Raw genomic sequence first — 19,999 nt, forward strand, 5'->3', positions numbered from 1 at the left:
GTTGCAGTAATATTTTATATTATATAATTTTTTAGCAAAAAGGACAGATAGTTTTCTGCATCTGAATCCTGGAAAAGGTAGGTTATGTTGCCAAAATCCATGATGCATTTTGATGAACTGTTGATGAACTATCCCAATACCATTTAATTTCCAATAGATAAAAAAAGGAGAGGGTTCCAGAGAAAATGCCTGTTACTTTCATTTTCTGTTTATTGTAACAAGCTTATACAAGTACTGGATGAAGATGACTTTGGAGAGAACAGCAAGTGTTGGAAGAAAAACAAAAACAAAGACTGGGTGCAACTGCAGCTGCAACAGATCTTAAACAAACATCTTATTCTGTCAGCTCTGGAGAAGCTCGAAAAGGTAAAGATGCCATGAGAACAAACATAAAAACTACAATGTTTTTCAGATTTGCAGTACAATATAGTAGTACTACATCTACTGTTGCAGCAATGCATTTGTGTCTGCAACCTCATGTGCTGGATGAACATACCAGCGTAATATAATTCTTTATGAAAACAAAAATGATTTGTGCTTTGTTCTTCCTCTGCAGGAAACTGACTTGGGATGAAATCAAACAATACATCTGGCACATTTGGCACATAGTTAGCAGAAATACTGTGAAACTTAGACTTATTTCTATCTATTGCTATTCAGTGAGTGAAAGCAGAGATACAGCAACCAGACAGCTTTGCCTCTGCTCATTATTTCGTTTATTTGAGAAGACGAATCATGTGTTGTAGAAATTTACATCATGGTTGGATGTAAACAATCATTACTATTTCACATTAAAATTGTTCATCTTGTGGGTGGAAGCATATTGTGCAGAACTTTGTTTTCTCTTTCTTAAAACCAGCTAGTCTCTTCCTAGATACTGAATCTACCCTGAGGCTGGAACTGCTGTACTGTTGTCTTCTAGTTTTCCTTGAAGGCACTGAGATGGAAAGACATTTAACCATGTCCCAGAGGAGTTTCCAGTTTATCACAGCTTCCCAGAGTGTAGAAAGCCAATCAGAGGGTCAGGGACAGACATAAACCCAGCAGCAACAAGCCAAGGCTGTGGACTGTAAAGGCAGCTGAGTTTCTGAATGTGATCCGGCCTTCCACTGCAGGGTACACGCGCTTCATGTCTGAGATATATTTGGAAAAAACAGAAATGTCCATGTCACCTGCAAGGGGAAAATGACAATTTGGTTAGCATTTGTTTGCTATTTTATCATGTTTTCCAATAGAAAGTGTATCTCACTGCTGCCCATGCTCAGAAGCACCTGTTGTCAAACTTAACAGTGCCACAGCCTCTGTGAGCATTAGAGACAGCTGCAGAGCCATACTAAAACTATACATCTGCTTTCAATAAATTACCCCCCCCCCACCCCCCCACCCCAAGAGTGACTTTAAATAAGTTCCCAAGTCCAGAAAGTATGCTAACAATGTGCATTATTTAGGTGACGTTCCTAGGACAGCTGCGGCCATAATGTCCTCATGTCACAATGCGTGTATTCATTTCGAGTGAATGAAATACTGTGAAAGACATTTCAACGTACAGACGAATAAGAGGAAGTCAAGGCAAAAATAAATAAATTAAGGTGGAGGGGGGTGGGGGGTTGTAGTGGCAGCACTGTGACTGTGTGGCAGTGGCACATGTTTTACATGGTTGATGAGTCAGACAGGAGGGACCCTAGCAGACTTTTTCTTGGGGCCCCATGGGGATAAGGACCAGCTCTTGTCTCACAGAATACTGAAAGTGGGAAGAATGCTTATGGGTACAGACATTTTCCTTTTGAGTATTAAGCAGTGGAACTAAGAGCCAAGTATGACTAACTCTTCTTTCTAGTGGTCTTTATACAGCAAACTAAACAGATGTACCTTATTGACAAAAAAAAAAAGAACATTTAATTTTAAATAAACACTCATCATCTCACATAATAACTGAACCACCTCTGCTGCCCACCTGTGTTATGCTTCAATAACTCCTCCTTAATCATGGTAAAGCCATCACCGCCGTCCACCATGTATGAAGGCATGACTACAGTGTACGTCTTCTCCAGGTTCAACGGTTCATACTTGGGAACACGGCACTCGGTGCAGAGCATTGACACAGACACTACACGCTGGTTCACTGCTTTGGAGAGGTCGTACTCTATGTGAATACCTAGAAGAGAAAATGAGTCATTGTTGTTGCTCAAGTGTGTGTTATTTCCCATGAACATCAGTAACACAAACAGTAATACTGGGACACTGTGAAATATTAATTCTTGTCAAGTGTTAAAATCTTTGATACTGCTCTTTTGTCTTTTTGATGAAAATGAAGCTACTACCAGTAGCCAATTAGCTTCTCTCATGCACACCTTAGTTTTCAAGGTGACAAATGGACAAGCACAAACTGTTTTGCCAATCATTCACAGCTTGTTGACATTGTTGACATTGCTTGTTGATATTCAACAAGTGATAACATGATGATTTCAGGAATGCCTTGAGGGAATTTCTTCATGTTTTTCTCAAGTAGCCTCTTGGATATAAGGATGAACTGGTCATATTTTGGTGAACAGTCATCAATTTGGTGTCCAAAGGCGATTACACAGATCTTCTGTGCTACCTGACAATGTGTGTAATTTGTAGCGTCTTTGCAACAACATCTATATTTGAAACACGTGGACCACCACAAGCTCAGTGGTTTCCAGACAGTGATCTTCAGTTGTCATTTGCCATGTGACAAAGCTCTCAAAAGGGTTCAGTCACTGCATATCTGAACACAAACTATGACTGAACTGTGATTTGACAATTACTTAATGAACTTGCCCAATACGCACATTAAATGTGCTGGTAGTTCAATTTTAATACCTTAGGACAGAGCCACTCTAGCCATTCCCCCTTGCATTCATTGTACTCAAGTGAGAAAGAGTATATATCAAATAAATGTTGAATTATTTCTTTAATAGCAAACCTGAACAGAAGAAGTAACTGTTAATATTATTCTAGGAATCCTTGGATGAAACAGCTGGGAAAGGAACACAGAGTTCAGATGACAGACCTGAGACTTGAAGAAATTCTCCAGACATGCTTCCGTATCTATGAATGGAGTGCTCAAATGCCTTTTTCACCGTCGATCCTTTTATCTTGACCAAGTCAAAGGTTCCACCAAATGGTAAGATGGTGAGGATCTCCTCCATAGTAATGGAACCTGAATGTAAAGGCAAATACTATAACATTAGAACAATTACACCTGAAGCCACCGCAAACTTGTCTTTGTAATTAAGCACTCATTAATTCTGTCAAAAAACCCCCCAAAACACTCAGGTACCATTTTTGTAGCGCTCATCTATAGCTGAGCGTATGGCGCCACTATTCAGCATACATATGCCCACATGATTCCACTGCAGTTCACTGGAATACTTTATATTGTGATAAATCTGGAAGCGCAAAAGGGATAAAATGTTACACAGAAGTCAAAGGCTACTTCTTGGAAAGAGCTGTAAACACTGGCCGTAATTACCATAGCATCACAGATAAGGTTGCCAAGGTTACACTCCCGAAATCGACATTCTTCAAATGTTCCGTTGAGGTACACTAAGGTTTGTCCAACATACTGTGAGGAGTACTGAGCCAAGTCTTTTTTCCACTCCCGGATGTCAGCCAGGACATCTGGATCTGAGAGATTAATAAAAACAGCAGGATTTATGGAAGCAGGAGAAAGCTTACTGTATTCTCAACAAACTATTGGTACAGGAAAATATGTTGTCTTTTTATAGTACTGCTACAATTTTAATAAACAGACCGTGAATTAAACTCTTTTGAAGGTAATTTATATGATTTGGTCTAGATACATTTGGATTCTTTCTAGTCCTAACAGTCTTATGACTGTTAGGACTAGTTTCAGTGTCATTTGTTTCAGCAGCTGTGTCAACATCAGCTATTACCAAAATTATTCCAAGCTGTACTGGAATTGGAGCATGCACACAAACAGATGAGGCGATTCTGGGTCACTTAATGCCACACCAAGTCATTTTAGCACAATAAACTCTCATTTGGCTCAGTCCATTGTTGCAGTCTTTCAACCAATGACACAACAACTATAGGGTCAAACATGTAATTACTGACATTGAGGATGTCATTACAATCTACCTTGAGGTATGCTGCTGTCCATTAGGATGGGGTTCCCAGTAGCTTTTATCACATTCCCATGGTCATCAAAGGTTACTTTCAAATATCCAAGGTATTTCCCAAAGGCAAAAGCCTGGACCACTGGCACCTTTCTCCCATCGTCAGATGTCACCATAAAAGGGTACGGACCTGCTGGAACTTCAGTGGACGGGGGCTTTCCTGCACAGAAAGGCACTTTTCACTACTGGTTTGTAGTGCAATGGCTCCCACTTCCTGAAAGCTTAAAAAGATAAGACTTCTGCAGCTGAATTAAATTAAAACAACAACCCAAATAAGTTAAATTATAAGATAGAAGTCAGCTGATCTTTTGCAGTTGATCTTTAGTAAGTTTCCACCACTTGAATAGACTGTAACTGACTAAGCAGGATGAAAAAGTACCATGAGGAAGTACCATTATAGAGGAATGTGTTGGTGTGTCCTCCGATAACAACGTCAACCCCTCTCACACGCTTGGCAATGTCTCGATCCACGTCAAAGCCCGAGTGACCCAGGGCGATGATCTTATTATATCCTAAGGTTTGCAGTTTATCAACTAGGATCTGAAGCGTTTCCACCTCGTCCTCAAATTTTAGGTGTTGGCCTGACCCACAGGAAAAAAAACAATGTTATTTTACCTGGTCACAAATGGTCATCCCAGCCATATTAGTGAATAAAATTTGAAATGTCATATATCTAATGACACAAATGTGTAAATAAAATCCAAATGTACTCTGGTTGAAAAGTAATTTAGATATCTGAAGTGCATTAGAAAACACAGGGTATAAAGACACATGGTATCATTAAGTTTCATTAAGAGAGCTTGAGGGACTTCATTCAGAGTGGTCTGTAATAGACTAACAAAGCTGTAACTCACTGTACACACAAACTGCTGCATGCAACAGTGTGCCAATAAGGACATTAAAAGCTTCATAGGTCAAACAACAGATTCTGTTTTTACCTGGCATGGATAAGAATGGGGTCTCTGCGGTGGTGTAGCCCACCACAACCACTTTTTCTGGGCCCACATTTATGATTGTGTAGGGCTGGAAGTACCCGCTGAGATTTGCCTTGAGAGTCTGGTCAGGTCGTATGTTGGCACTCACCACAGAGCAATTTACATCCCGAAGGAAGGGCTGGATGAGACCCTCCACTCCGTTGTCAAACTCATGGTTTCCCAAAGCCTTGAATATAAAATATTACGGATTTCATTATCTAACTGAACTTTCATCTTTTTATTATTATTATTAGCAATTAATAAAAAATAACCCTATTCATCCCTGTGGTGACGAACATTTAAAAAAATTAAATTATAGGAATATTTACCATAGCATCATAACGCAGTTTGTTCATGAAGTGCGCAGCTTCGGCGCCTTTATAGTAGTTGAACCAGACGGTTCCCTGAAACTGGTCTCCGGCATCCAGAAACAGCACATTCTTCTCCTGTTTCCGGATCTCCGATACTTTAGTGAACCTCCTGGCAACCCCCGCGAAGCAAGGACCGCTTTCTGGACACTTTCCCGAGTCCTCGCTGGTCTCCTCGATCCGCGCATGGTTGTCGTTGGTGTGCAGCAGTGTCACCTCGAAAGTCGATGTCGCGCCCGAAAGCGCAAACAGGCAGAGCGCGATCAAGAGAGCTTGCCGAGGCGTCCAGACGTTCATGTTGTGACTGTGCGTAAAAGCGCACCATTGATCAAGAAGATATATGGAGAGGGGCGTGTGCTCCTTCTGGAGGATGTGATAAGGCGCAGGACATGTCACTGGGGGCCCAGTATGTGAGAAAATCGGTAACACAACACAGCTGTAACGTGATTCATAAGCGTGTGATATCCTAGTTCAAATCCCCATTTTGTGAACTTGTTGACGATTTCAGATGTTGGTGGAGTGAAAACACGACACGTGGGCCACTAGAGCTCGCTGCCTGTGAATCGCGACCAAAAAGCAGAGACAGCAGCCAAAGTGTTGTTGAAAGAATGATTTATGAAGTGCCTGAGCGCCTACATTCTGAGCGAGGTCGCAATTTCTAAAGTGAAGTTATTGCAGAGCTCTGTAAACCATGTGGGATAAAGATAACCCGCACAACTCCTCATCATCCAACGGGCAACGCACAGCGCGAGCGTTTCAACCGCACATTACATGAGTTGCTGCGCGCACTGCCAAGCAACAAGAAGCGGCATTGGCCTGAGCATTTACCAGAGCTTCTATAATGTGAGCCCACATGCAACAGCAGGCTGTGCCCCACGTTATTTGCTCTATGGTGTGGAACCACATCTTCCAGATGATGCACTTCTTGCAAAGGAACATTCTGGAGATAAGAAACTCGACCTGTTTGCGATCCATCAGCAAAGACTGAAAGAGGCACAATGGCAGAGCTAGAGAATATGCAAAGAATATGCAAACATCTTCGCCTGAAGAGGAAGATGTTTGTTGATAATGCTTAATATGCTGTTGAATAACTTTATTTTTCTAATGTATTTAGATGTGTGGAAACATTTTGTTTACTCAGTGAAATTAAGCAGTTTGTCAGGTTGATATGTTACACACAAATACTTTAAGGTGATTTTCTAAGGTAGTGTGGAACAGAGGAACAGTACTTTTTTAAAAAAAAAAATATTGTTATATTTTATTTTTATTTTATTAATTTGTTCTTTTTATATTTGTTGTATTCAATAACCAGGCAAAACCTTTACGCTATTTTTCCTCTATGAGAAGAGCACCTTTGGAAACACAATTAAAGATACCCACTACAAAAACTGTATTTGAAGTTGTGTGTGTGATTTACCCCGGCTTCAATAAAATATAAATAAATAAGTCTGGGGGGCATAAAAATAAAGACTCTTCCTCGAAAAGTGGACTCCAAACACTTCACAAGAAGATGACTTGAGAATTCAGATGAGGTTTTATTTATTTTTTAATGTTCATGTCTTGAAATGAACTCATGTTAACTTTACTTTGCTTTTTTTAAGCTCATGTACAATTTCACCTTGAATATTTCGAAATTTTGGAATATTTACTTTGAATTTTTTTGTTCCAGGTCAAATACAACATACTTGATATATCTAACTTTCTGGCAGTAGGGTTTCTCTTTTTCATGACTCAATTAATCATCACAGTTTACAGTCAGAGTGAAAGGGAGCTGCTGTTGATCGGTCTGTTGTGCTGAGTACAGTGGTCAACACCCAGCAGCACCCCTTAGTGGAGGGACTTGGACTATAACACTGAAGGTTAATCATCCATCCATCCATCCATTTCTATACCGCTTATCCGTCAGGGTCGCGGGGGAGCTGGAGCCTATCCCAGCTGACTACAGGCGAGAGGCGGGGTACACCCTGGACTGGTCGCCAGTCAATCGCAGGGCCAACACACAAAGTCAGACAACCACACACTCTCACACTCACACCTAGGGACAATGTAGAGCAGCCAATTAACCTAATGTGCATGTTTTTGGTATTGTGGGAGGAAGCCGGAGTACCCGGAGAAAACCCACGCAGGCACAGGGAGAACATGCAAACTCCACATAGAAGGGCCCAGACCGGGATTCGAACCTGGAACCCTCTTGCTATGGGACAACAGTGCTAACCACTGCACCACCGTGCCGCCCCTGAAGGTTAATCAAATGTTACTAAATTTACTATTGTAGCTCTGAAAATAGTTAAGTGAAATACTTTGTGCTTTTACTCGCCACATCTTTTCCAGCTCCTCTTTCAGGCCTTGGCTTCTTTTGTCTGTGCCAATCCCTGAGGATGGATGGGTTTTAGCAGCGGGACAGACACATGTCACATTGAATTGAAGACTACTTACAGCGATTGGCTGGGAGCAAAATCATATAAATAGTCATTTTTCTTCTACATGTGGGGGTAAAATGGACTGCATGCTGTTTAATGCCACTTGTGACTGAGTTATATCAATTGATTCATTGGAGTACTGAGCACTGGTACCCTAAAGTGAAAACAATCTTGGAAAACAGTGCAGAAATACTCTGTCCTTAAGTTTTTGCTTCACATTACCCAAAAATAAAGGATTAATTTGCCTGCTTGGTCTACTTTGTATCAACTGCTTTATATATTTATAATAAATCTGCAGTGTCATTGATGTGTTGATCCTATCTTGTGTCAATAATTTGAATCTGCACAATAACTACGAACTTGCTGCGGAGTGAAAAGTATTTCCTTCTTGCACATATTTAAATCTATTTATTTATTCTGCGCCATTAGGAGAAGGTCAGATAGCTCATACAACACACTGGGTTATCTTTAGACTCTGTGAACACAGACGGAAATCTCTGCAGTGCTAAATGCATTCTGCTCTTTGCCATGGTGGGCAGCCTTGACATGTAAGAGCTGGCAGTGTTTTTTGTGAATAACAGTCCATAAAACCGCTATGGGTTGCATATAGTGAGGGAGTCAGCACACTTAGACAGATGGCATTGTGCTTGTGAAGCTAAACCTTAAACACACATAGTGATATTGGGTTTCTTCACTCTTTGAGGAATGCTGCATTCACTTGCCTTCTGCTTCCTCCCTCTGCTTGGTGCTCCTCTGGGGGCTAAAAGCACTTCAGAGTATGAACGCTTGCTGTTGAAAAAACACAACGCAACCGCGATTAAGTGAGTTAGTTTTCTGCTTTCCTTGATGCGAGCGGGTCTTGAAATGATTCAGCAGCTCTGACTGCAACCCAGCGTTGCATATGTAACAATATAGTGTCAGTCAACAGCCGTGATTTTCAGATACTGCTGACAAATAGATAAATTTCAGGGATGCTTGTTCATAACATCGACCCCATTCCTTAAATCACCGCTCCTTTTCACACTCCATGAGCCGTCACCAGCACTGATGCGTGCTATTAGCACTCTTCTGTCCAATGAGGATTAGGTCAGTCACCTCCTCTTACTGTCACCCTCTGTCTCTTTCAGCACACAAACCTCACACATAAAGTATGTAAGCAAACAACACACACACAAAGTCAGGCAGTTTATACCTCCAGGAGGCAGGAAATCAAATCTCATCTCATACGCTCCTGTAATAAAGTCCTTTCTTTTTCCTCATATCTCAGAGCAGCATGTCAGTTACAATGTTTGCAATATTTACCACCGGGTAATCTTCCTTTAATTGTTAAAATGAGGCCATCTGTGAAGCTGTAGTTGCATGCTGTGAATATATATAGAGAGACTGATATGTACTGTGCAACGAGAGGTGCTGATAAGACCCATCACTGTCTGCAGTCAGTTTTCCATCTCACCATGCAGTCTCCAAATGGAGCCGGCCACTTCTACTGAAGCCAAAAGAGTCTGACCACAGTAACACAGTTCCTGTTATCAGTCAGCACTCATCATCACCACTTAGCTCATTTCCTGTCACATGTTTGCCCCCACGGAATAAAATTCTGCCCTATACCCTGCATTTAATCTTCTTCTGTCTTGTAGCTGTGTGCTGAAATGCTCTACAAATGAGCAGCCCCTCATTAACTGCAAGGGTCTCCCAAAAATGGGGCACAAGACCTCCAAAAAGTCACACAGTCTGCAACACGATGGCACCAGATCCTTCATATGATCATCAGATTTGGAAAGTGAGAACACAAAAAGCCTATCAAAATCCCATATCCGTCTCATTTCATTTTTAGTCAGAGACCTTTGAGACCTGACTGGCAGAGCCGAAGGCAACATATGCCGTCAGACCAGCCTGGGGCATACTGTGAAGGGACGGGTTCTGCAACTCAACATGTGCCCTATATTTGATTCTGTCATTGTACTTTAAAGCAGCCATCAGATTATACACAGAGGTGGGGGAGTCCAGGGGTCAGATCCTGTACTGAAGTGAATGCAACATACCACAATGAACTGTAAAAGTGCTCTATAATTGCATTAAAACTACTAAAACATTTTGCTGCTCAACCTAAAGTATTAGCAGCAAAATGTATTTAAAATAAGGGGAGAAGTATATTATCGTATTATCATTACAATACAGTTTGTAGGCATTCTCCACTGATTTTAGCATCGCACTCCTGTAACATTCAGACTCAAGGCGGACGTTTCAAACAAGTACAGAAAAAAGATGTTTGATTGGAGTTTCAGGTGTGTTGTGCTAATAGTAGCTCGTGATGGCCTCAAGCGGAGATGAGGAGCAGTCTACAGAGGTCAGGATGCAGACTTCCTACAGCTCCACAGCTGTATACGAGATGCTTTCAGGATCCAACTTCCAAACATAGGTGACCTAGCTGCTCAGCTTGGTCATTTCTCCCATGTCTCATGTCATAAACACATGGATAAGAGGGAGTATTGGGTAGGTGGAGAGGGAGAGTTGAATCTCATCACAACAAGGGATCTGCCCTGATTTGGGGATGTCCTATTTGGTCTCCACAGCTGTCAGTTATCAAAGATAGAAATAGATGACCACAATAACCAAAAGGTCATCCAAAAAATGTGTTATGCTCGAAATTCAGTCATAGGAAATGTAACAGGTTAAAACTGTAAACAGGCTACTCTTAATTTCTGCTTAAGCCAATCACCTCTGTTGATATGTTACTGTCACTTAAAAGATGCACTGATCAGTTTTGGTTAGGAACAAAGGAAAAGAACAATATCACCAGACTCTGCAGTTTCCTTGATCTCTGCGGTACGCATTAGCATCTTTCACTTCATTGTTTTGGTTTTGTTGCCCACAAATTTACTTTTTGGGTTAAACTCACTGTGCTATCTGCCAAGCAACATATGGCAAACAGACAAAGTGAGCTGGTGAATGTAATGGACTGTCAGATATTTTAAAAAAAGAATCCACACAGCTTTGTGCTTGTCGTATAATGTATCGCCTTTAAGGTTTGCTGGATGCCTTATTATCTGACTAAAAATAGGACTTTCGGGGGCAGTGTGAGATTGGATATGGCAAGCTACTGTGCGGCGCTGTGTTTAGAGATGAAGGGCGATAACGCACAGAGCCGCAGAAACCGCCCTGTGCCGCTGCTTCTGCCGCTGCTACCACTGAACTGGGTCATTATCTGAAGCCTTTTCACACAGCTACAACTAAGGCCCCGCTCAGAGTTGGTATTAACATCTGTCGTGACTGCTCCAACCACAAGTGGACAGCTAAGTGTGAATGCACTCAAGATGCATTAAGGAGACGTTTGAGATCCAATCACTCAGACCATATTCAGAAGTGGTCTGGGCAACGTATGACCACATTGTTGTGCATCGTTTACGCAAATGTGTCCCGGACCACACTGAAGAACCTCCTATTCTACTGGCTTTAGTACTCCTTAGTACTGAAGAAGCCACAACAGCTTCTTGTAAATTTGGCATTAAATACAACATTAAGTTGTAACCTCAAGTCGACAAAACACGTAGACCGGATGAGTGGATTAAGCAGATGTCCCACCGGACCGAGAGAAAAGTGAATGTTGAACAAAATGGTTCTCACATCAGCGTGTTGATGTCTGTTCCCTTGTGTTTATGGTGAAAACAGCGAAAACAAGAAAGAGCATGTGTTTTTGTGTAAACGGTGGTAACGGTGGCTGTGTTTGCGCCCAGTGCTTGGGCATTAGCTGCACCAGACAGTCATGGTCAGTCAAGAGGTGCAATCATGAAGTCACAGGAGGGTCTGTTTCAGCGAGTCCTGCCTGACGATACCCTCCGCTGAGCTCGAATAGGAAGAGGAATGACTGTTGTTTGTCACTGTCTGCAGGGGAATTCAAGTATAAAACAACAGTTCCATAAATCACCAAAGACACAGAGTGACTTTACTAACACATATCAACTTTTTCACCATTTGGGATGTCCAACAGGAGGAAAATGTACAGTATAAGCGAGTTTTATAATAGATGCAGTGTCCTCAGAAAAATCATTAACACAAAAAGCAATTGACTTGGACTGGAGAAAAAGCATATTGCTAATTTCATTTTCAAAGGTACTCCTTTATACCTGCGTTTGATTAAATAAAACACACATCATCACACTGATATTCACTCTGCCAAGAAATGTATGAGCAACCTGACATCTTTTCATAACAATGTTAGAGGTTTTTTTTTTTTTTACACTGCAAATGTCTTTTGCTGGCGCTGTAAAATCTGTGTTCATTGATGGGCGGTGGTGATCTAAAGGTTAAAGAAACAAACTTACTTTATTGACTGAATTCCTCGGGCTGGCAGGATAAATGGGTGGGGAAAGTGAAAAAGCAATGCTTACCACTCCCTCACTGCCACCCCTGAGGTGCCCTTGAGTAAGGACCTTAACCCCAACCGCTCCAGTGGAGCCGCTCAGGGGTCAGCAGATCAGACCGTGGCATGAATATGTAGCTGCATGAGTGTGATCATGGCGTTCCTGCAAAATGGAGCGTCGCTCTCAGTGAAACTCCCCTGCATAACTTAAAGTTAAAAAACCAACAAAAACCTTTGACACCGTTATCCTCAGGGAAACTGTGGCTAGTCTCCCTCCGTAGAAACTGTCCCCCCAGTAGCATTTGTCTTTGATGGCTGCTCTCGTTTTCCTGCCACAGATTTGTTAACGCTCCCGTGAGTTCATTTGCACCTCCGTGAGATACCTTCATGCTACATCAGACTTTAAATGATGCTCAGCTGTTTGACATGAATGTTCCTGCTAGTTTTTTAATTGGCTTGTCTGAAGTTTTTTCATGAGCATCAAAAAGATCAATTTAACTGGTGACCAGCAAGCGTGGCTGCAGGTGCTGTAGTATTTTTTTCTATGAATTTTGGAGCTGCTGGTGCAGTGTTTAGCACTGCCACTTCACAGCAAGAGGGTTACAGGTTCAAATCCCAGTCTGGGCCCTTCTGTGTGGAGTTTGCATGTTCTCCCTGTGCCTGTGTGGGTTTTCTCTGGGTACTCTGGTTTCCTTCCACAATCCCAAAAAACACGCACATTAGGTTAATTAAAGGTTTCACAACTGGGAAATCGAGGCCCACAACTTGCAAAAAAGTATATGTGAAAAGATGTTTTCAGAAGTTCTTAAAACTATAAATTTTGGCTGTTTCCAAATCCAGCTGAGTACCACAGACAATTAAATGTGATTCTGAAGAATGCTGGGCGAAATGTAAGTGACAAGTCAATTTCAATTAAAAGTTTCTGATGAGGAAATGAATAAAAGTAGAAGGGGAGATATGATTGCTGCAGCCACTTCAGATGAGAAAAGAATAGAAGATTCATTACTTGGGAGTCATTTCAGTTCCTCAGTTTGGAAAGGGAACATTGTCCCTGTGTGTGTACGTGTGTGTGTGTGTAGTTGCACATGTTGAGGAGGATTGAGAGTGTGATTGCATAATTTATATATTTCCTGACCAGACTAAAAATTCATTTCACAAATATCATCAGGGTCTTGAATAGATTACTGGCCCGTTGCAGTCTCGGTGGAGGCCATGAGTGAACTTGAGAAATGACATCATACACTGAATGAGCGAGAGATTCACAGCCTCAAGTGTAACAAGCACCGACCCAATGTCAATATCAGTGACAGCCGTTTTCACACATCAGAAGTGCCAGAAATGGCAGGCTTCAACAGCAGTGTGAACTCTGCTGTGCTATGATGTTAAGTTGCGAGGTATAGTGGGACCACTCTTTTATTAATGCACCCATAATCTGTGATTTTCAAGTTATTTGTAATGCCTGTATTAATCATTTACAACTTCACAGGAAGCACCAGAAACACATTCACCGACTAAATACCTTGTCAGACACCTTCCATCTTGAATCAGCTGTGCTCTGAGGCTCAAAGTTGAGACTTAAGTTGAAATTTCATTCATTCTAATAAAACCTCAAGCCCCTGGGTTTTTAGTTACTTTTTGAGTGAACTATTTCGTGTTTGTCTCTGCTGGAGGACTTGTCACGATGTTCTGTTGTTCCAACTTTAATTCACGGAAAACTGAAGCAAACAACTACACAAACTGTGAGTCTTTCAACATGTGAGTGAGCTTCGATAAAAACACAACATTTAAAGCCCTTCATTTAGCATTCATAAGCAGCATATAAACATGGAATAAATGTAGCACATGAGCGTGCAATTTTTTTAATACCTTTTTGTTTTCAGATTTTGCATTCTGTGTCATAAAAGAAGACAACTTTATCCAATTCAGACCCTGTAAGGTGCATGACATGTGACATATGAGACACACAGGGCACTATGACCCAGCAGATAGCCTGCGCTTCATCTAGAGAGGAAAAAAAAAAACAAGGTTGTGATCAGTGGCGCTTGTTTGATGTCAGAGTCTGTATAAAACTGAGAGTTTGGGTTGGCTTTAGCATTCAGCCACAGGGGGCCTGAGAAAACGGCAGCTCTGGAGAACTTCTGGCCTACATGCGGATTATCTGTGACATCCTCCCAGATGTTGGGGCATCAGCACGCGCTGCTCATCATTTGCACATAAACCTTTGCTGTCTTATCTGCTGTGGAGAACAGTTAAGAAGTTTTATTTTATGGCTGCAAAACGGATATGGATATTTGCCTCCACAGTTCGGCATCTGCACATTGAAAACCTCATGAAGCAGATGAAAATGAAGAAGGAAGGTATTAGTTTTTATATTTCAGGCTGACTGTTATTCATCTGAGCGAATGGCATTGATAAGACGACGTTAATCATGACAAAGGGTGCTTTAAATGTCGGACATCTCACTGGGTGACATAAAATATGACAAAGAGCGATTAAAAGTGATGGAGAGCTCCGGTCAAGTCGAGCCAACTCAGCCGGCGAACACCACGAACGACAGTTTTATCACAGATCCATCCACTGTGGAAGTCAGCGCAGGAAGTCTCGTTTATCAGATCAGTCTGGCGGCGATTCTCTCCGTTATCACACTCGCCACCACTTTATCCAACGCGTTCGTCATCGCGACAATCTCCCAGTCGAAGAAGCTGCAAACTCCTGCGAACTTTCTGATCGCCTCTCTGGCCATCACGGACCTGCTGGTGTCCATTCTGGTGATGCCCATCTGCGTCCTGTACACGGTCATCCACACCTGGACGCTGGGGCAAATCGTATGCGACATCTGGCTCTCCTCGGACATAACGTGCTGTACGGCGTCCATCCTCCACTTGTGCGTAATCGCTTTGGATAGGTACTGGGCCATCACGGACGCGGTGGAGTACTCCAAAAAGCGCACGCCAGGACGCGCGGCCGGTATGGTAGCCATAGCCTGGGTCATCGCCGTCTCTATCTCCCTGCCGCCTCTATTCTGGAGGCAGGTGAAGGCGGAAGAGCTGACCAGCTGCAGCGTCAACACTGATCATATTTTCTACACCATCTACTCCACCTTTGGGGCTTTCTACATCCCCACCTTGCTGCTTCTTGTCCTCTATGGACGGATATACGTCGAGGCCAGGAAACGGATCTTGAAGCAGTCCCCCAAAAAGGTGGGGAAGAGACTCACCTCGGCGCACCTGGTCACCAACTCCCCTGGATCCGTGGCGTCCACAACTTCTCTGCAGTGCGGGAGGCACGACACGCCGTCCAGCGACACCGGGTCTTGTACAAGCGAGAACCAGGTGAAAGTGACGGTGTCGGACGCGCTTTTGGAGAAAAAACGCATTTCAGCAGCCAGAGAAAGAAAAGCGACAAAGACCTTGGGGATAATCCTCGGCGCTTATATCGTTTGTTGGCTGCCGTTTTTCATTTACACGTTGGTCGTGGCCACATGTGACACATGTTTTAACCCCGAGTTATTCGACTTTTTCACCTGGTTGGGATACCTGAACTCCCTCATCAACCCGATCATATACACGATGTTCAATGAAGACTTCAAGAAAGCTTTCCATAAACTCGTGCGCTTCAGATGCTGCAGGTCGTGAACACATCAGTGTCCGATGAGATGTGTTTATGTCGTGGATATCAAAGTTCTAAAATACATGAGAATATAAAAATAGCAAGATTGCCGAAAGGATTTAATTTGTGGGATTTCAAGACCATTATAATTGGTGCATGCTAAGAGAAAAAATAAACATCCATCTTAAATCGGAAATTTGAAATTTTCTGTTTTTCTAAACAAATAAATAAAAGCAGGAAAAATACGTCCAGATAATGTTCGTGGATTTAGAGCTCAGACAACTGTGTGTTTTCGCAAAACTACACGATTTAATATTGAATATAAAGCTAACGTGAAGATGGTGGACAAAACCGACTTTACGCACCACATCAAATCACTTGAACTTGTGATACAAGCTCTTCTCGATGGGCACATTCGCTTTGCTGTGGGAGAAATATCACGACTGGTTGCTGGTATTCTGCGTGGAATGTTTTTTTTGGACGGTAGCATTAAAGCAATGCAGAGCGCCTTGTTCCCCTGTGACTTCTGATCCATTACAGCGAGTATAAGCACGGACATCTCACATTTTAAGTCAACAAAATAAAAATGTGGCCACCCGGGACACTTTCTGCATTATGTGTACAAATATGGCAGTTTTGTTTTTAAAACTGAGAGATCGACAATACACCCGTGTATTCTGAGAAACGATAACAAATTTTTATTATGGCAATGGACCGCTTGCTGCTGCCCTGTATGGTTATCTTATTTATTTAGAAAAGAAAAGATTCATATCAGAATCAAACAAAGAAACTGTAGCTGATATTTACCCAGCGGAACTGAAAGGTGATCATAAGTTTAATTTTGCAGAGCAAACACCACCTTCTGTGTGCGCGGGTCTGTTTGCAGCCACATTAAATCTGTATCTACACTATTTCATGTTCATGTGTGAAACAGCTTACCATCTTATGGCTACAGAGACTGATCTGAATAGTATATTCTGGTCTGCTGTGCTAAAAACAAATATAATGCTGAGGATTTGTCAGCATTATGTGAAATAAAGTTATGCTGTTCTAGGAATTTATCTGTTTCCATGCAGAGATGCTGTGCAATAAAGACTTTAAAGTATTTGTTTGGCATAATTGTTCAATGAGTGAGACTTTTAATACAGTTTTAAATTAAGACTGTGGTCAAAGCATCTGCAAAATCAGACGTAAATATTTGTTTGTTTTGGTTTTGGTTTCTATTTTTTAACATTTTTGTTGCCGTGATGAGAGCAGCATGGGAAACTTGTTGTTCCACTACTGTTGTTAAGCGTTTCCAAAAACACAAAGAGAGATTCATGCCCAAAGCATGATCATGTCAAAACAAAATCCAAGAATTTACAGCCAGGCAGAACTAAACAGTACAGGTCAGTTTAGATGAATGTGCATCATCTCACACCGGTTTCTAATGACAGGATGAGTCTAAGGCTTGAACTTTGCGCAACCCCTCTGCTCCCTCTGCTGCCATCCTGTAGGCAGAGCTTAACACGATCTGTGTAGCCGACGGCTGTCACAATGCGCTCAGTTCAATAAGTCGTGAGGCTGGCAGTGGGCAATGCTCTTCTAGTGTACTTCACACACACACACACAGACACAGAGAAAGGGCCACTCACATTATCGATACACATGCATAGACAACACACACACACACACACACACACACACACACACACACACACCCTTTGGTTTTCCATATATGTATCTGAAGATATCCCATCATGCATGAATGAGTGCACCTGAGCAGGCAGACTTTCAAAGTGCAGTGTTCAGGAATTTGTGTGTCTGATACAATATGTTGAAAGACTGAAAAGCATGCATAGTATAAGATATGATATATAGATACTGTTTCTTGGACATAACAAAGCAACATCAAGTCCTTTGTATTTTCCTAAAGTGAACATCCACTTTGAAGTGTACAAACAAGAGCTCAGAACATTATGAACAAATTTGGTTTTTTATGCTTTAAAGTTTCATATTTAACTGTAAGCCTAAACAGAGGTCTATTTATTTGGAAAAAAAAAACTCTTTGTAAATACAAATTAGACACAACATAGTTAGATAGTAAAAGTAAACAATATAAACATATAAAGCACTTTAAAATATGGTCGACTGAGAAAAACTGAAAAGACAAAGGCGAATCATGGTTTGGAGATGTGCAGCAGTGTTTCACCTTAGCAATAATAGCGTTGTTCCATTCAAGGTGGATAATATGCAGGACAAATCAATTAATCAAACAAAAAAAAAAACAAACAAACACAAGAGCAAACAAGCAAAAAAGAGAGACTGCAAACTGAAATTTTCAAATTGCCAAAACTGTAATGTTTTGACCTACAAAGTGTTCATCAGATTCACAACACGTCTAAAGAACAGAGTGCAGACTCTATACAGACCATGTGTTAAACATGTTTTGAAAAACGTTTCCACATTTTTTATATCACAAAGAAAGGTAAAATGAAAAAAAAAAGGCTTGTCCATTGTGCATCTGACATAACATTGTTAGATACACAATGGACAGTTGTGAAAAAAGATGGTCGATACAGCAGCACCAGAGATATCATCTTTTTTTTATTCAGTGCATTCTTTCTTTTCTTTGACTACATCAGCCAGAATGCTGAAGAGTCCATTGCAGACAGTTGGGTCAGAAATTTGGGTGTGGTATGGTAATTACAGCTATTGTAGCCTTGATCCAGACCTTTCTAACAACACACCTCTACATTTTTTTGATTTTCAAACCTGCTGTCATCAGACCCAACTGACTCATGTGACATCACTTGAGGCAGCGTATCACTAACTGCATGCAGTGCATCCTGGAGCCAAAAAAGCCTTATACAACTTTTTTGTTTTGTTTTGTTTTGTTATTTCACATGTGCGGCAGTGCTCCCCAAGATTGTTAACAGACTTTGACGTGTAAAATTATTGGTGTTCCCCTTCATTATTTTATTTCATGCCATTACACATCCAGGATAGATATCACAAAGTCCCTCTGAATGCATGCAGAGGATGATTTAGAGCAGAGTTGATCAAATATTTCATGCAGAGAGACTGTTGATGTTTAACAAACAGGGGATTATGTATCCAAAGGAGAACCACATGGCTCATGTAGGTAACACTGCCTCCAGCTTCACCGTACCTCCAGCTGCAGAACAGTACACATCATCATTTTGTTGACACGGGATGATTGCATCGTGCAAACAAATACGTTAATTATACAACCATTTTTTTCCTCTTGGCTGAATGTGTTGCATTACTGGTTTGCAAGTGAAGGACGAGCTAGCGAGGCTGAACACATGGATAATGAAGCTATAAAATATTCTTTTGCTGAACGTAGTATGGGTTAGCAGGTTTATTGTTTCACCCTCTGTGGTCGAAGAAGGTTCGCAGTGTTCACCATCTGAAATAAAACAGAAGCGCAAGAGCCCATCTGCTATTAATAAATTAGTTCACCAAGGTGATAACAATTGACCTTGACAGGAAGGAAAACGAGTCAGCAAGTCATCTATTAGGCTACAAGAGAAGGTGAGGAGATTGAGGGTGAAAAACAATTAGAGGTTGGGTCTGATATTAGTTTTCAGCGGTCCTCAGTCTGATGCTAATGGTTGCCATATTCAAAATTCATATGATTTTCAAAACTTGGTTAGAAAGCAAAAAATCATCAAAAATCCCTCTTTTGCGACTAATTTGCTTATATATTAAAAATGTTGACTGTTCAATTACAATTTTTGTGTGTTTAAACCCATTCGCTTGCATTGCAGGCATGTTAATTGCACAGACACAACAGCTCCTGCGCTAAATTCATCATATAAAAACAATTGCAAAACCTATTGGAAGAAACATAAATCTATGTTCTGCTTTTATCAATATCTGGTGTTGATAATATGAAACATTGCACAGTTGGAACAATTCACTGCCTCATCTGTGCCCAGAAACACTAAACACACCTACGCTTGTGTGTGAATGAAGGTTTCACACTACATGTTATTGTGAATGTGTGTGTGTGCGCGTGTGTGTTAAATCACAGTGTTCACTCAAGCGTGTCTTTTCCACGCTTCACAGCAGCTCCATCGCCACAAGCAGTTTTTCTGCC

General features: G+C 41.5%; 2 protein-coding genes across 2 annotated transcripts; one reads left to right on the forward strand and one right to left on the reverse strand.

The window, feature by feature from the left end:
* Positions 1–186: 186 nt before the first annotated feature.
* LOC124072520 (snake venom 5'-nucleotidase-like) lies at positions 187–5,988 on the reverse strand. Its single transcript, XM_046414006.1, has 9 exons — positions 5,467–5,988; positions 5,102–5,324; positions 4,556–4,744; positions 4,126–4,323; positions 3,497–3,651; positions 3,305–3,413; positions 3,035–3,184; positions 1,955–2,155; positions 187–1,172 (listed from the first exon to the last, which is right to left on the reverse strand). Exons 1-9 carry the CDS (start codon positions 5,800–5,802, stop codon positions 1,015–1,017), a joined length of 1,719 nt encoding a protein of 572 aa, XP_046269962.1. The 5' UTR covers positions 5,803–5,988; the 3' UTR covers positions 187–1,014.
* An 8,380-nt stretch (positions 5,989–14,368) lies between these two features.
* Positions 14,369–16,999, forward strand: htr1b (5-hydroxytryptamine (serotonin) receptor 1B). The gene has a single exon (XM_046413839.1). The coding sequence runs from the start codon at positions 14,733–14,735 to the stop codon at positions 15,918–15,920; it is 1,188 nt and encodes a 395-aa protein (XP_046269795.1). The 5' UTR covers positions 14,369–14,732; the 3' UTR covers positions 15,921–16,999.
* The last annotated feature ends 3,000 nt before the right edge of the window (positions 17,000–19,999 follow it).

The sequence above is a fragment of the Scatophagus argus genome, chromosome 15 (assembly GCF_020382885.2).
Source record: "Scatophagus argus isolate fScaArg1 chromosome 15, fScaArg1.pri, whole genome shotgun sequence".
NCBI lineage: Eukaryota > Metazoa > Chordata > Actinopteri > Scatophagidae > Scatophagus > Scatophagus argus.

What these genes read in the sequence shown, in the direction of transcription:
- LOC124072520 (XM_046414006.1), bottom strand. Translation starts at nt 5,802, where the DNA reads ATGAACGTCTGGACGCCTCGGCAAGCTCTCTTGATCGCGCTCTGCCTG. An exon ending in ACCTTATCTGTGATGCTATG is followed by an intron (nt 3,414 to 3,496) that starts GTAATTACGGCC and finishes TTGCGCTTCCAG; the next exon opens with ATTTATCACAATATAAAGTA. An exon ending in GTTATTGAAGCATAACACAG is followed by an intron (nt 1,173 to 1,954) that starts GTGGGCAGCAGA and finishes TTCCCCTTGCAG; the next exon opens with GTGACATGGACATTTCTGTT.
- htr1b (XM_046413839.1), top strand. Translation starts at nt 14,733, where the DNA reads ATGTCGGACATCTCACTGGGTGACATAAAATATGACAAAGAGCGATTA.